This window comes from Eriocheir sinensis, chromosome 10 (assembly GCF_024679095.1).
Source record: "Eriocheir sinensis breed Jianghai 21 chromosome 10, ASM2467909v1, whole genome shotgun sequence".
Classification (NCBI taxonomy): Eukaryota; Metazoa; Arthropoda; class Malacostraca; order Decapoda; family Varunidae; genus Eriocheir; species Eriocheir sinensis.
Window position 1 is genome coordinate 10,369,953 of NC_066518.1, and position 17,348 is coordinate 10,387,300.

Genomic DNA, 17,348 nt, shown 5'->3' on the forward strand with positions numbered 1-17,348 from the left:
AAAAAGGTTACGGTCCTCTTGATGTAATGATGAAAAAAAAGACATTTATCTGCCGTGTACACATAGATCAAGGAAGATGACAGGCAGAGCATCCATCATGAAAACCACCACCATCACCACCACAACCACCATCACCACCACAACCCAGACAACGATGATGAAGATGATGATTATGATGATGAGGAGAAAGAGGAGGAGGAAGATGTTGAGGATGAGGATGAGGGTGAGAAAGATGAGGAGGAGGAGGAGGAAAAGGAGGAGGAAAATGTTGAGAATGAGGATGAGGGTGAGAAAGATGAGAAGGAGGAGGAGGAAAAGGAGGAGGAAGATGACGTGGATGAGGATGATGTTGCTGCTGATGATGATGATGAAGATAAAGAAGATGAAGGTGATGATGAAGATGAGAAAAATGGTGGAAGGAGGAGGAGGAGCAAGCATACAAACCCATTCTTCACCCTTCAATCCCTCATCCTCCCTTATCACGCCTAATATACGTTCGGCTACTTCCTCATTTCACTCAATCCTTTTTCCTCTATTACTTACTTTCTACTGCTTGTTTATACGCGTCTATGGCACGTATTCTCAAACATTTCACGGTTTACACACCCACATTAGATCAGGTTTGCGTGGAGGTTGTGGGTACTTCCATGGGTCGTGTAACAGTTTGATCAGGAAGAAACGTTGTAAGAGAAGGAGAGAAATAGAAGGAAGAGAGGAAGAGGAAGAAAGAAAAAGGAGAAACAGCAGGCAAAGGAGGGAAGAAAGGGAGAAACGTTGTGAGAGAAAGAGAGAAATAGAAGGAAGAGAGGAAGAGGAAGAAAGAAAAAGGAGAAACAGCAGGCAAAGGAGGGAAGAAAGGGAGAAACGTTGTAAGAGAAAGAGAGAAATAGAAGGAAGAGAGGAAGAGGAAGAAAGAAAAAGGAGAAACAGCAGGCAAAGGAGAGAAGAAAGGGAGAAACGTTGTAAGAGAAAGAGAGAAATAGAAGGAAGAGAGGAAGAGGAAGAAAGAAAAAGGAGAAATAGCAGGCAAAGAGGGGAAGAAAGGGAGAAACGGCATAAGAGAAAGAAAGAGAAAAAAGAAAGGAAAAGAAGGTGACCATGAACGTGAAAACCGCTTATGAGAACCCGATTAATCTCCTCTGGGCCTTAGGATATAGTTGTTTTGAGAGCCGAAAGTGTCTATGAAAACGGGCTGATATTCCTCCCCACAATTAACACGTAACCTCCATTATTATCACATTAAAAACTCTCTTATATCACACCATTTCCTGCCTTGATATATTTGAGTCCTTTTACATCATTATTTATTGATCACTTCACTATTAACATCTATCCACCTATTATTATTACGTCCTAAGCACACTTTTATATCACTCCATTTACTGCTTTGATACATCGCGTCTTAATCCTTTCAGCCCATTATTTATCGAACCCTCTGTCTGTGCCGCGTCAGGCCTCAAGTCACGCTGGCACTCGGGTCTCAGGTGCCAATTGTGCGCAGCCAGGTGATCTTTTGGCTCGGTACACCATTAGGAACAACACCGGTTTATGGGGTTCAATGCTCAGGGTCTCTCCTTCTCTTGCTCTCTGTCTCATATGCCGTTTCTCCCTCTCTTCCTTCCTTTGCTGTTATTGTTCATCCTTTGCTATCTTATTCCTTTGCTTTATCATTCTTGTTATCTCTCTTCATCTTCCTTTCCTCTCTTCTTTCTATTTCTATTTCTATTTCGTACCGTTTCTTTCTTTGCTTCCTTCATTTGCTTCCATTGTTCCTTATTGTTTTTGCATCTTCCTTTCCTCCACTCCTCTTTCTCTCTCTCTCTCTTCCTCTTTCTCTTTTTTTTTAAACATCCCCGCCTATAACGCCATACAGTTTCTCCCTTTTCTTCCTTAATTCCTTTGCCTCCGTTGTTTCCTTTTCTTTCTGCATCTTCCTTTCCTCCACTCCTCTTTCTCTCTCTCTTTCTCTTTCTCATACAGTTTCTCCCTTTTATTTCCTTCTTTTGCTTACATTGTTCCCTTTTCTTTCTGCATCTTACTTTCCTCTCTTCGTTCTTTCTTTCTCTCTCTTTTTCTTATACCGTTTCTCCCTTTCTTTCCTCCTTTGCCTGCTATTTCTCCTTTTTCTTTCTTCCTCTTCCTCTCTTCGTTCTATTTATCTCTTTCTCTTACACCGTTTCTTCCTTTCTTCCTTCCTTTGCTTTTACTACGTATTGTTCCTTTGTATTCCTTCTATCTCTTCCCTTTCTTCCTCTTCTCCCTCTCTTTCCTTGCTTGTCCCCACTCATTCTTTCTCCCTTCCTTCCTTTGCATCCTTCTATTCCTTTTACTTTCATCTCCCTCTTCCCTCTTCCTTTCTCCCCCTTTTTCCTGTTTGACTCCCCCAACATTTTCCCTTATTTCCCGCTTTTGCTTATTGCTGTTCCCTTTCTCTCATACTCTCCCTCTCCTCTTTTTCTCCCTCCTCTACTCCCTCTCTTCCCTCGCTTGCCTCCCAGCCACTCTTTCCGCCATCCTTTCCTCTCCTCACTCACTTTGATCGATCATGCAAAATCCTTGATACTCATATCGGATTAAATTTGGGAAGAAATGAATAAAGGAAAAATATATAAAGTAAGAAGAGAAGGGAGATAGTAAAGGAGGGAACGAAAGAGTGAATAAATGAATGAAGGAAGGAATGAAGGAAGGAAGGAGGGAAAGAATGTAAGAGGGAAGGAAAGAATTTAAATAGGGAGGGAGGGAGAAGGACCGAATGAACGAACGAAGATAGAAGTGAGCGAACAAATGAAGGAATAATCAACCGAACGAAAGAGGGAAATAGCGGACAGAAACGAACGAGCGAACGAACGACCCAACCAGCAAACAAGCGTCGGCAAGAATACATAAAAAGAAGAAAAGCTAAAGAAAGAAGAAACTTGACAGAGGATGGGGACTGCGTGGGAAGGGGGGGGTGGGATGGGGGGGGGGGGGCGATGGAAAGCAAGGAGAATGAAAACAGGAAAAAAAGGAGTGACGGAAAGAAAAAAGGAAAGGTGGAAGAAACGAAGAGACAAATGAAAAACGCATAAGGACATGAGGCGAAAAAAAGAAGAGAAGGGGGAAGAAGGAGAAGGAGAAAAAAGAACAAGTGGAAGGAAGGGATGAGAGAGTGAAGTCATGTGGGCGGGAGGAAGAGAACGAGGGAGGGAAAAAGGGAGGAGGAACTGGAATCGTAGGCGGAGACAGGGAGGAAACAGCAGCAGGAGGAGGAGGAGGGAGAAATGGTGGTTAGCAGGGAGGAAGAGGAGAAGGGTCGGCGGGGAGGGGAAGGAGATGGGCAAAGAAGGGAAACAACTGATAAAGTCCAATTCCCATCTGATATTGCACCGTGGCGACGTCGATGCTCGGCTGCGGGTCTGGACTGCTGCTTCCGTGTGCCAGGAGACGGAAGGAAGGCAAGACGGGACAAGTGTTGAGAGGAAGAAGAGGAGGCGGCTGGTTGGCTGTTTATATGGGTGGTATTAAAAGACACTTTCACTTCTCACATCAACTATTTCTAATGGTCAAAGGAGGGGAGGGGTCAGTCGGGTCTTAATGAGTGTTTCTTTAGGTTCAGGATATAGAGGAAGGGTCAAACCACCACCAGTGTCATAAAACTACTACTGGAAATGCCCAAAACTCCTACGAAAGCCTTGTCAAATTATGTGAACTTGGGCGACAAAGCGTTTAGCAATACCACCCTATGTCTCCCTTTCTCTCTATGTCTTTCTCTTTCGATCTGTATATCTATCTGCCTATCTGTAGCGGTATTTTTACTAGTCTCTATCTATCCCTCAATCTGCCTAGTGGTATTTTAACTTGTCTCTTCTCCCGTTTCCTCTCTCTATCTAACTGTCTCTCTCCCTGTCTATTTATCTGCCTATCTAGTGGCATTTTTAATTCTCCATCTATCCATATCTCTGCCTGGTGGTATTTTAACTTTTCTCCCTCTCCTTATCTCTCTCTTTCTGCGTGTCTAGTGGTATATTGGCATGTGTCTCTTGGAAGTCTGTCTGTCTGTCTGTCTGTCTGCCTGTCTGTCTGTTTGTTTGTCCGTCATTTACTAACTTTTATGTTGACACCAATTACTGAACAGTGCAGTGATGATTATTGGTTCGTCGTTTCTTGGCGCCGCAACATCTGGGTCATATGGCGCCGTGAACAATGCAGTTATTTCTATTCTTTGATATCCTTTTGAACAGTGCAACTAATTTTGTTTAACCTTCATATCCTTTTTTATTTAATACTAAGACTCTACACTTTCTCGTATCGTTTCCATCCCACGCCCATTTCCTTGTTTACATTACTTCCCTACCCTTCTACTTAACCTTCGCCTCCCCCTCCCACCCCTAACCCTCTTATTTTACCTATGCCACCCTCACCTTTGCCTTTCACCTCCTTCCCCTCCCCGCCGACCCTTCTCTTCCTCCCTGCCAACCACCCCTTCTCCCTCCTCCTCCTCCTCCTCCTGCTGCTGTTTCCTCCCTGTTTCCACCTACGATTCCAGTTCCTCTTCCCTTTTTCCCTCCCTCTCTCGCCCCTCCTCCGCCACGGACCGCCTGCCGAGATGGAAGGTCTTGACTCTCGGAAGGTCGGCCGCCGCGTCTGCAAACTGTTTCCGCCTTCATTATGCACGGCTCTTCCGGTTCAGCATGTCGGAGCGCTGCCCTTACTTCCTGACTTGACCCTTGCCCTTTCTCTCTCTCTCTCTCTCTCTCTCTCTCTCTCTCTCTCTCTCTCTCTCTCTCTCTCTCTCTCTCTCTCTCTCTCTTCATTTCCTTATAATAAGAGAAAAAAAGAGAGAAAGATAGAATGAAAAAAGAAAAGAAAAGAAAGAGAAAGATAGAGAAAGAAAAACAGACACACATATACACATATGAAGGTATACAAAGAATTTTTTTAAGTAAAAACATGAAACTTTAGCAGCCAAATTTGACAAGTGACGAAAATGAAATATATGCAGCAATGTAGGAAAAGCATACTTCAACATAGAGAAAACTGTCAAATAATTAAAAGAAAAAGAGTAGAACCTCAAAACAAGTGAATAAAAATTTTGGAGGCAAGAGCTTTATTTATAACTTCCTATATAACTTTTTTTTTCGGCGAGATGAACTTTCCACGTGGGACTTGGAGGAACGGAGAGTATATTTACATTACCGAGGAGTTTTAATCATGAACTTTGGCAGAAAAAAATCCCGTGTTCCCGTGTACTAGTGTTGCAGTGCTTCCCCGGCCTGCTGACCTGAAGACTGACGAGCCTCCATGTTACCTGTCGCACTACACAACACCTGCGGCCACTCGGACGGTGAAATGCCACCTCTGACGCGACCCTTACTCAGAGGTTCTTCATGGCGGTTTATGTTATTTTGTTCAATTTTTCGGTTTATTCTATCAAAAGCAAACGAGTGACATAATAGACATAATAGTGCAATAAGTAAATATGTAGAGTAAATGGCGATGAATTTAGAGTGGCGCATTATTATATATATTTTGAGTCAATATGAAAGAAAAATATAAAGAGTTTTCTTCACGGCGCAGAGAAAATAAATCTAATGAAGAGAAGCAGCACAAAGGAAAAGCGGAAACGCAATTTTGGGGAAGTAAGTAACCTCATTAGCGCTGCCTCCCAGACCCGCCACGCCGCCGGAACCGCAACTTTGACGAACACAACGAGAAAAGTACGAGGGCGAGGCAGAGGCAGTAAGTTTGTTTCAAAAACAGATATACTTCACAACGAACTTTATATTCCTTACAGATATAAAAAATGATATTACGCTTAAATAAAGTCCTTGGCACCGACTTCATATATCCTTTGAGTCTTGAATATGTCACACACTATCTCCCCTCTCATAAAAAAGCGTCAAACTTCATTAGTAGCCAGTGTAATGCCATGATCCAGAGACCCACTTTCAAGTCCCGACCGACGTTGAAAGCAGAAAATTTTCTGCCATCGCCGATTTTTTTTTATTTATTTACAGCTAAGGAGACAGTTCAAGGGCGTAAAGAAAAATATAAAAAAAAGCCCGCTACTTGCTGATCCTGAATAGAGGTTAAAGGAGTGTCCAAAAAGAGAGGTCAATTTCGGGAGGAGAGGTGTCCTGATGAATAGCCGAAGAAAACCCAAATGCTGTCCTAATGAACGCTTATTAACCCTGACGATAGCAAATATCTCACAGGAGGATCTGGGGGAGCTCCGGGGTGTATCATGAGCAGAGCAAGAATGATGCCACTATAAAATACTTGTCTGTGCTACTAACAGGCTGGAGCTGATCAAAAGGACCCATCAAGAAAGCCTACCTGTGCAATGGCCAAACGCGCGCGCTCTACCAACTGGCTTTTTTTTTTTTTTACGGTAAAGGAAACAGCTCAAGGGCAAAAAAAAACAATAATGAAAAAAAAACCCGCTAGTCATTGCTCCTATGAAAAGAGTTGAGAGGAGAGGCCGAAAGAGAGGTCAATTTCGGGGTGGTGAAGTAGTTTGTTTCCCTGGATCCTTTTCGTTCCTCCCTAATCCTGTTCCCCAAGCAATAGATCTTAAAAAAAATCCTCCTGGACAAGAAGACTAAAGGGAGAATAGGGAGGCGTCCTTCCCCTTCCCTTCCCTCTGTGTTTCTCTCCTTTATCCTTCTCTTTATTTTATCTTTACTTTCGTTTCCCTGCATTTTGTTTCCTGCGTTTCTTTTTTCCTTCCTCTTTGTCCTTTCTCTTTAGCCTAATAAGCTTGTTTTTCTCTTTTATTTTTCATCCATCTATCATCTATCTATGTATCAGGACCCGAAATTGACCTCTCTTTCAGCCACTCCTCTGCACTCTTTTTTTTTTTTTTTTGGAGCAGTAAGTAGCGGGGTTTTTTTATCATTATTGTTTTCTTTTCCTTTTCCCTTGAACTGTCTCCTTTGCTGTAAAAAGAAAAAAAGTCCCTCCTCAATCTAACCTCCTTTAACCATTTGCCTTTTTTTTTTCCCCCGTTCATTTTCTCGTCTCTGACATTTTTCTAACATTTTCTCTCCTTTTCCTGTTTTTCTTTTTCCTTTCCTCCACTTCCTTCCCTTGCTTTCCATTCCCTTCTCTTCATCCCTAAACGTGACTTTTTGATGGCAATAATTCTATGGGTTTTTTTTTTCAGCCTTACAATTGAAAAAAAAAAAAAAAGGAATCAATCAACACCGTAATTGATGGACATAATTTTTAAGATACGACCCATCATCTCCCCCCTCCCCTCAAAGACAAAAAAAAAAAGAGACTAACGTTAAAGAAAGGCATATTAAGTGAGCAAGGAAAAATCAAGAGGGGAGAAGGAAAATATATGCGAAAAGTGTAGCAACAGTTTAAAACTCTTCAAAGAATCGCCAAGTTCCATGTCCCGCCGGAGCTACGCATGAGGGCCTTCTGGAGGACGACATAAAGAGCTTAAAACTATGAGAGGTTATTAGGCTCAGTAAATAGGGATGGTGGTTGTACTGGTGGTAGTATTGGTGGTGGTGGTGATGGTGGTGGTGGTATTGGTGGTATTGGTGGTGATTATGATGGTGGTAAAGGTGATGCTGATGGTGGTGTTGTTAGTGGTGATGATGTTGATAGTGGTATGGTCAAATAGGTGTTGACAGGAATTAAAAACAGCATACAACTGCAAAAGACAACAACAACAACAACAAGAACAATAAAAAAATAAAAAAAATAGCAACACACACTGTGGATAAGACCTGCCAATCTGTTTTCCCTCCTCCCTGCAATACCTCCTCCATGTTTTCTTAACGTGTGTGTGTGGGTGTGGGTGGGTGGGGGTGGGTGTGGGTTGGGGTGGGGGTGCGTGCGTGCGTGCGTGCGTGCGTGGGTGGGAGGGCGTGTGTGTGTGTGTGTGTGTGTGTGTGTGTGTGTGTGTGTGTGTGTGTGTGTTCCCTCTCCATTTCATCAATCTTTTCTTCTAAACATAAATAAAAGAGGAGGCAGAGTGGAAACAACATCAACTATTATGGTTTGCTCGACCTGACTTATCACTGTTTCTAAGCCCCAACTCATGGAGCTTCTGACCCGCCTGGTGCACATGCTTGCTGAGCACTCGTAAAGGAAGTCCACAAACTGGTTAGTGGCTGCCTGGGCGCGGATAATTCATCATGATGTTGTGAAGTGTGCCAAATGCAGACCCCTGATGTAAACATTTCGGAACTGACGCAACAGAAAAGGTAAGGTTGGAAACATACGCTAAAGATGAGCGTTGCCTCAGTGCATATCTTTGTCATATTGACCTTTGCGCCAGTGGCGGGAAATAACCATTACTCTGGGACACAAGGCCAGGGTGACATCCGGGTTACCACGTTTACCTTCCCCAGGTTTCTCCGGGAAGGAAAGATCAACAAATGGGTGAGCTGCGCGCCGACTACCCGGGCGGGGTAAAATGATCAGGCATTGACAAAACAAAATGATTACTGCTGAGAATACTATAAATTAATTGCCTTCGAAGCAGACATTGACGACGCTCATGGTTGAACAAAGGGTCTCGATCTACAAGCTGATCAATATTTTTGAGATAAGAAACATTAAAATATCTTTTTTTATGAAGGACTTCTGTCTTATCATCTAGTTTACTCTTTCGATTGGCTACGCACCAAATGAACATCGAATCAAAACTTCCCTACTGGAGGAATATAAGAAATATAAAAGAATAAATAAATAAATAAATAAATAAATAAATAAATAAATAAATAAATAAATAAATAAATATATATATATATATATATATATATATATATATATATATATATATATATATATATATATATATCACATATATCACATATATATATACGCTACATACATTTCAGAGAGAGGGAGACCATTACACACATAGATATATACATAATTCCATGTGTACGTTTCCTTGAAGTTATCCCGGTGCCTGGGACTGGTAAACGCGGCAACATTTCAGCGGCAAAACACTTTGTCCACCACCGGGTCAGAGGCCAATGACAGTCCGGCACCATGGCAACGCTGGTCGCTGCGTTCATCAACAACGTTATCCTTCCTTGTCATCTGGGAGAGCAGGATTAAGTTATTAAGGATAAATCATCTGTTGCTGCTGCTGACGATATGTGTAAATATACATCCATCGTATACATAAGGCTTACTTACATTCTGAACACATACACGAACACGTTTAAATTCCCTTGATCGCTGCTGCGTCCCAAACACTTGCCTTGCCTCTCAACCGACATGCCTTCTCAAAAGCAGCGAATGATTTTGCTTTGACTACCAAGTCGACGGTAGTTTGAAATGCGAGGTAAAGATCCATCTCATGACATCCTGTGAGCGAGATATTTACTGAGGAGCTTTCAAACACGCTTCCTCAAACTATGGGTCAGGCGGCAACACCTAACGAGTGGAGGAGATGGTGGGGGGGGGTCATAATGATAGGTCCATGCTGGAATTTTGCAGAAATTGAACTGTTAACCCATTCCTCTCAAGTCTCACAGCTGCTTAAATCTCTTGGCAATGTTAATGAACCAAACGTGCAGAGTGACTCACAGGAACGAGAGAGAAACATACACAGATAAAAAACAAAAACATGCGACACTTCAATCATAGTCTTCTTGTATGGACGTAAACCTTTTCTCCACAAAGACAGAAAATTCTGGCCTCCTTGTGGTCGTGGTACGCGTTGGGCTCCCTGCTTTCCCTCGTCCCTTCCCTTCCCTAGAGGCAAGACGTCAAAGAGTTACCTACATCCCTTCGATTTTTCATGGTGCTGGAGACATTCTTTTCCCTCTTTCCTTCCCCTTTGTTCCCGACTTCCTTCCCTATTTTCTTCCCCTTTGTTCCCGATTTTCCTTCCCTTTTTCCTTCCCTTTTGTCCCCGATTTTCCTTCCCCTTTGTTCCCGATTTTCCTTCCCCTTGCTCGCTTCTTCAGCTCACACGTTCGTCTTTCAGCTAACTAACGATGGCCTCTCAAACTTGCTGATTAACATTTGCTTCGACTCCTCCGGCGACGCAAGTAATATTGGAGCATGGGAAGGAGGAGGAGAGCCGGAAAGGTCTTGCAGAGATAGCCAGCCAATTTCCCGGCCAGTGTTAAGTTGTCTAGAATCATAGCGGGAACATACTGCCTAGAGATGATGCGGCCAGACGAGTGTGTGTGTGTGTGTGTGTGTGTGTGTGTGTGTGTGTGTGTGTGTGTGTGTGTGGGGGGAGAGTGGTGTTTGTTTGTTTGTGTGACTGATTGTTTGTATGTTTGCTTGCTTGTGGGTTTGAGTGTCATTAAATATCTATGTACCCAACTATATATCTATCTATCCATCAATCGAACTGCTCATTAAACATGTATCTATCGTACCCAACCTATGTATGTATGTATCTATGTATGTACGTATGTATGTCTCTGTCTGTCTGGTTACCTATTCATCAAAGTCGATAAAATATAAATATACTCATCAGTCTATATGCTAACACAATTTCTACATTTTTGTATCTATCTATCTATTACTGTCTGTCTATCTTTATGTCAGCCTATCTATCTAATGGCTTATCTAGCTCTCTATTTCAATCTATCTGTCTATTCACCCATATATCTGTCTATCAATGTGTGTTTGTCTGTCTCTCTGCCTGTCTGTCAGTTGTGTTTGTCTCTCTTGGAAGCAGATTTGACTTCCAGCAAACGCCACTTTAAAACACTTGCCCGCGCCACGAACAGGGTGGGGCCGACCAACAGGCTTCACCAGGAAAGCTCACCAGCAGTACAGGCCAAACAAACAAACAAGAAAAAGGTCACTCTGCCACCCTCGCGTCCCTACACCCTCGCGCCAAGACAACAGCGCCGCCAATACCCAAAATTAAAGTCAAACATCGTGTAATCGAGAACCCGCGCGGGGATGAGAACATTTTTTCGTCATTATTCCGTCGCCTGGATACACAAAATTTTTCCCTCATTAATCCGTCGCTTCGATATACAACTTTTGGCGCAGCAATTTACCCTGAGCAATACGATGTCGTCTGCAATTGTTTGAGTCACGCCAAAAAACAAATGAGCAACAACACTCTTCCCGTAAATTGCTTTCGCGCCCAAATGATGAAAGAAAATAGTCAGAGATGATGATTCTGATATTTGTTGAGGTCGTTTTAGCTGTCTGGTTCCTTGTGACCCAGTCCTGACCGAGGTCGGACGTGGGTCATGGCGCTCCGAAAGGAGCAGCCCGGGGCCAGCCTGTTGGCCTCTCCCTTTCCCCTTCATCCCCGTCTCCCCTTTCATCAAGAAACACTACTAAGCAAGTTATTTTTTGTGACATTAAGTGATATCATGGTGACAGTCTGACAGAGTGAGTGGAGTGCGTGTGTGGTGCCGGGAAGACACAGATCGCCGAGTCTGTCGCCGCCGCGACCTTCCTTCAAGTCCATGCCGACGCCCCGAGGTCTCCCCCAGGCTCACCAGCCCGCCCATCCTGCTGTTGAAGTCTGGTCAGGTGCAGTGCAGTGGAGGCTTCGTCACTCAGGTGGGGGCAATGTTCAGTCTGCTCAGGACCAGGCTGTGCAGTCTGTTCCCAGGAACAGCAGCGAGTCTTCACATCTGTCTCGCCACCTGTATTGGATTAGCACTTCACCGCTAAGCCCCTTTCTGAGTGACCACCGATACCGCCTCTACCTGCTCCCAGGCCACCTGCTGCTACCTGACCCAGCATTTTGACCTGGGTATGACCTCGGATTAACAACTACTAGCCTTCCAGAAGAGGATTACCTTCCCGCCTCATCGCTCTACCACACCGCACTCCACCACCTCCTCACCACTCAAGCATCACCACAACGTTCCCTCCGTTAATGTAAATTACCTACCCCCACACCCCTTTCATATTGTATTTTTTTTATATAGTTACACTTTGTAATTTTAATATGTACATTTTCAGCCTAACGGCTGCCATCTGCGAAATAAACCGATTATTATTATTATTATTATTATTATACACACGTATTCAAACAAACATAACCCGGCGTCTTAGTCCTTTAGTTCCCCTTCCTTTCACCTCTAGTCGCCCTTTACGCGTTCCAAGAAAGCCTCCATGCCGAGTAAGCTGACACCCGCTTCCCGTCAGACCCCGACATCTGCCCCGAGGCATAACACAACACCTGACGGGGGCAAGGGGGACGGCTGTATTGTTGAGGTGCGCCGCTGCAGTATCGCAATTACGACTTGTAGTGTGGAGGACGCCTTAAGGGATGCTGCAGCGCTTATGTGAGAGACGAGGAGAAGAGAAGAGAAGAGAAGAGACGGGAAGGGAAGGGAAGGGAAGGGAAGGGAAGGGAAGGAAAGGAAAGGAAAGGAAAGGAAAGGAAAGGAAAGGAAAGGAAAGGAAAGGAAAGGAAAGGAAAGGAAAGGAAAGGAAAGGAAAGGAAAGGAAAGGAAAGGAAAGGAAAGGAAAGGAAAGGAAAGGAAAGGAAAGGGAAGAGAAGAGAAGAGAAGAGAAGAGAAGAGAAGAGAGAGAGAGAGAGAGAGAGAGAGAGAGAGAGAGAGAGAGAGAGAGAGAGAGAGAGAGAGAGAGAGAGAGAGAGAGAGAGAGAGAGAGAGAGAGAGAGAGAGAGAGAGAGAGAGAGAGAGAGAGAAAGAAAGAAAGAAAAAGACAAAAAATGAATAAAAGAAAATTAAAGATAGAGACAGCAAAAAAAAATGAAAATAAAAATCCATAGGTAAGATAAAGAAAACGGAAACAGGGACGGAAAACTAAACCAAACAAGAATCACAGTAACCAAAGGGAGGAGGCGAGACGGAGAGAGAAAAAAAAAAAACCCTCCCTCATAAATAATACTGCATCACACCAACACGTAGACCAGAGGGAAGGCGGGAACGAGGAAATCATGTTTTAACGACGAAGCAGAAATATATGACGAGTAGTGAATAAAATCGATGAGTGAACGTTTGTTATAATAATAATAACTCGACTCTTGGCACCGTGACATAACCAGGCACTGACACTGGCTGATACTGGCACTCCGTTGTTCCTTGCTGGCACGCTCGCAGGTGAGGGTGCCACGCCTAGGAGGGCTATCGGGTGGAGAAGGGGAAGGGGCGAGGGAAGGGAAGGGAGAGGAGGGGATGGGAGGGAAAGGATAGGAGGGGAGGGGAGGTGGAGGGAGAGGAGAAGGGGGAGGGAGAGTGAAACGGAGCTAGGGTTCGTGAGAGTTGTTAGGGTGGTAGTGGTGGGGAAGGGGAGGGAGAGGAGGGGATGAGAGGGGAAGGGAGAAGAGAGGAAGACGGAGCTAGGGGTCGTTCGTCAATCATAAGAATACAAGAACATAAGAAAATAAGAACATTCGTTTAAGAACTATCAGATTAAGAGGGCGAAAGTGGAGGGGAGGGGAGGGAGAGGAGGGGAGAAAAGAGAGACTAAGACGGAGCTAGGGTTTGTTTGTTAATCATAAGAACACAAGAACACATCCTTCCAGTCTTAGCACCTATGCCCGAATATTCACCAATCTCTAAGTCACTCCTACAGTATAAAAATTGAGGCAAAAGGGAAGACTGATCATCAAGCTTTACTCCGACAGATACTTCGCACATATTGCCCGTCTCACTCAGCAAACACATACACTCTTGAATAACTTGACTAAAGAGACCGGGGTTGCAGTGTTTGGCCTTTCGCACAGATGCCAAACAAATTCTCCACGAAGTGTCAGCCGCGGACAGAAGTATGGACTGGATGTAAGATCGAGCAGGAAACGTTACATACATCACCAGAGACGCAAAGATTTTCCGCCTCGCAAATTACAGCAAAGGTAAGGAGAACATAACTTGAAGGAGTGAAGAAGAGGACAGGTGTTGCCACTCCATGCAGGTGTGTGGGGAAGGCCAGGTGGGATGTAATTATCGTGAAAATCTTTAATTACCGTAAAGTAAAAAAAGTCACACCAAGTTCTTAGATACTAGTCACACGGATAAGAAAGCTCGTACGTGGTGCCAGAGTTGAGGCAAGGAACTGACAGGGCAGGTGCTGGTGGTGATGGTGGTGGTGAGTGTGTGAGGGTCGCTGGCCTCGCAGTTACACCCACAGGGGAGACATATGGCACACGTCAACCCCTTGGCAGAAAACGAGGGGTGTGGCAACAAAACCGACTGGCGATGTGTGTTTGTGTGTGGGATAAGAAAGGCCTGGCACCACTCCAAGCCACTGCAGGTAAGAAGATACATCACAGGTAAAACAGAGGTGGTGAGCAAGGGTTGTGGTGGTTGTGGTGGTTGTGGTGGTGGTGGTGGTCCTGGAGAGCGCAAACAAACAACCCCTGCTGTACGGGTTTGGCCGTGTTTGCAGTGGTATCGATTTATGAAGTCTGCTTAATAATTCATTAACAACAGGCTGAGTGTGCGTGTGTGCGTGAGTGTGTGTCTGTATGAGGCATGCTTCGGGAGGTCTGCTCGCTAAAAGGGCATGCTTGAGGGTTCTTGGGCAATCAGGTCAATGTCAGTGACTTCACACGGGCAATGCTGTCACACCACGGCAAAGGTCAGGCGGGAGTGGCTCGTCCCGAGGGCCTTTCCTTACCTGTAGCCCGAGGCGAGGGTGCACGGAAGGCAGCGACGCCACACGGACGCGAACGAGGACTCTTTGTGTCGTACAGAGGACCTGCTGCGGCCAGAACTTCGCCGCCGCAGGATGGAATTATTCAAGGCTGCAGCAAGAGAGGCTCTCCGCCCCGGCGTGGTGGGCGAGGAGGACCTGCGCTCGCCGGACCCTTGCATGAAGACTGTGTTTTTGTGCGCTGGCGGGAAAGTGTCTAAGCTTTCCGAGGAGGAGCTGGAGAAGCTGAAGAGCTGGGGAGTTGACGTGGAGGAATCCGAGCTCCCGTTGGAGTGGTTGACAAGTGGTTGACTGCTTCTTCTGCATAGTTCGTCTTTCCACCACATTCTCACCGTGGTCGCGGCAGGTTCTTGCCTACCGCCTTACACACTACGTGAATGCACCTCCTGTCGCTGCCACGTCTGAAGCTTGCTTCCTCAACTGTAGGTTAAGACCTCACGTCAGCCCAAAACTTGCGGAACTTAAACAACAAACTGATTAGAAAGACAAACAGTACAGTATTCTGAGTGTAGACTAACGCTGCACCTTAGCCCCCTGGAACAAGCAGCAGACACGCCACAGTGCGACGAGACTCGTCATCTTTTAGCCCTCTGCGGCCGGGGTGAGGATACGAGGCAGCCACACAATACCTGACCTTCACAGCGAGGTCACGCGCCACACTGGTAGGAAATGACTGATTGTTTCACCCTAAAAAAGACATGCATCACTTATAACGGGAACCTAATTATCCCGGAAGCCCACGTGCAGCGTTCAAACACACGTCGCTGCGAAGTCTTTAAAGTACTTCGACTCGGTTTCTGCAACCCTATAAAAATGAATCTTTTCAAGCCCTTACTTGCATAACTTCATAATTCAATAACATGAGCCCCACTTTGCTGTCACCACCGGGAGACAAAAATATGCAACTCACTTTGGTTACCCTAAGAACAAGACAACTCCGAGGGGAAAAATGTTAACCTGCTTTCTTATTTTTCCTTCAGGAGAGGGAAGCATATTTACCTTTATTGCCACCTTTTCATGACTGCGTTTCCTAAATTTTCCAACATTGTATTGTTGAATGGTGAGTAATTTTGGACCCTTCCTGCCGATAATAAAAGGGAAAGTATTTTAGCCTCCTGTTGCTGCAGAAACCTTCCATTCTTTATTTTATGGTGTGAGAGAGAGAGAGAGAGAGAGAGAGAGAGAGAGAGAGAGAGAGAGAGAGAGAGAGAGAGAGAGAGAGAGAGAGAGAGAGAGAGAGAGAGAGAGAGAGAGAGAGAGAGAGAGAGAGAGAGAGAGAGAGAGAGAGAGAGAGAGAGAGAGAGAGAGAGAGAGAGAGAGAGAGAGAGAGAGAGAGAGAGAGAGAGAGAGAGAGAGAGAGAGAGAGAGCGACGGAAAGAAACAGAAAAGACACTCACACACACACACACACACACACACACACACACACACACACACTGACACACACTCTCACACACACACACACACACACACACACACACACACACATACACAGACAGACATACAGATAGACACAGACGCTCCGTATAGGGCGGATAAAAAGTAATCCCGCGCCTCAAGTTCACAGAGGAAGCTGATGAACCTCAAGGGGCGGACACAATGCCGGCGTGACATAACCATCGGGCTATCGGTTTTCCGCGACGCAGCCCAACAGACGCGCCGGGGAGGTCTTACAAGCGAAATCAAAGCTCTTCTCACTCTCACTCCTCCTATCTATCTATCTATCTATCTATCTATCTATCTCTTTCCCTCTGATTAGTTACGGTCGCGGTGAACAGCGGAGCGACAAGCCACAAGATCTATCACCACAACACGACAAAGACCTCACGTCCCATAAATCACGCTCTCGCAAGGGAAGGATGCATAGGAGAGGAAGAAAGGAGGTATAAAGGAGTGAAGCGGGATGTGGAGGGTGCTACCGGAGTTACGTGATGAGTTGGAATGTCGAGATAATGAAATAAAAGAGTTAGAAAGGAAAATAAAGTCCCTCACGTTCAAGAGCAGTTCACTTCGTTCGATCCATGCAGAAACGGGATGCAGAGGATGCGGAGTATGCCACAGGAGTTTTATAATGAGTTGGTGTGTCGAGATAATGAAATAAAAGATAGCTAGAAAGGAAAATAAAAAAGTCCCTCCCGTTCAAGAGCAGTTCACTTCGTCCGATCCATGCAGAAACGGGATGAAACAACCTTGAGGCAACATGCTTCACACCAGAACACCCTCGCTGCTTTTATATATATATATCTATATATATATATATATATATATATATATATATATATATATATATATATATATATATATATATATATATATATATATATATCCCTCCTTTCGTCCTGGAGTGGTGTAAACTACTACATTTTGAGATTCGAGAGTGAGTATCGGAGATTAAGGAAGATAAAACTGATAAAGAGCATATACTAGAAAAAGAGGATTAGAATCTGTCAACCTGGTGATGTTCAGAATATTTTGGGTTTAAGCAAAGAAAAAAAGATCATTCGTAAATTTAAGACAAAGCAAAACACGGCTACTTCACATCAATATTGTTTGTGTAAATGCGACTGATGGGTTCAAAAGGGAAGTTAGGAAGAGCTAGACATAAGGATGACTCGGTAAGCTACAATTTCACGAGATTTATTGTTTCTTAGAGTCGTTTTATTCCCTCTAGTATCCTTGTGTAAACTTCTCCCCCTCGCAAACCAATATATTTTGGAACGTCGTCGATGACTAACCTTCACTTGAGCAAAGAAAGGCAACGTATGGCTTGGCATTGT

General features: G+C 44.6%; 1 protein-coding gene across 2 annotated transcripts in view; it reads right to left on the bottom strand.

Moving 5' to 3' along the window:
• LOC126996581 (uncharacterized) overlaps window positions 1–17,348 on the bottom strand; it is a 76,453-nt gene that overhangs the window by 37,373 nt on the left and 21,732 nt on the right. For both annotated transcript variants that reach the window (XM_050857177.1, XM_050857178.1), the window contains exon 2: window positions 14,536–14,991. In XM_050857177.1, coding sequence (XP_050713134.1) covers window positions 14,536–14,897 — 362 coding nt within the window. In that variant the 5' untranslated portion in view covers window positions 14,898–14,991. The remainder of the gene's footprint in view (window positions 1–14,535; window positions 14,992–17,348) is intronic.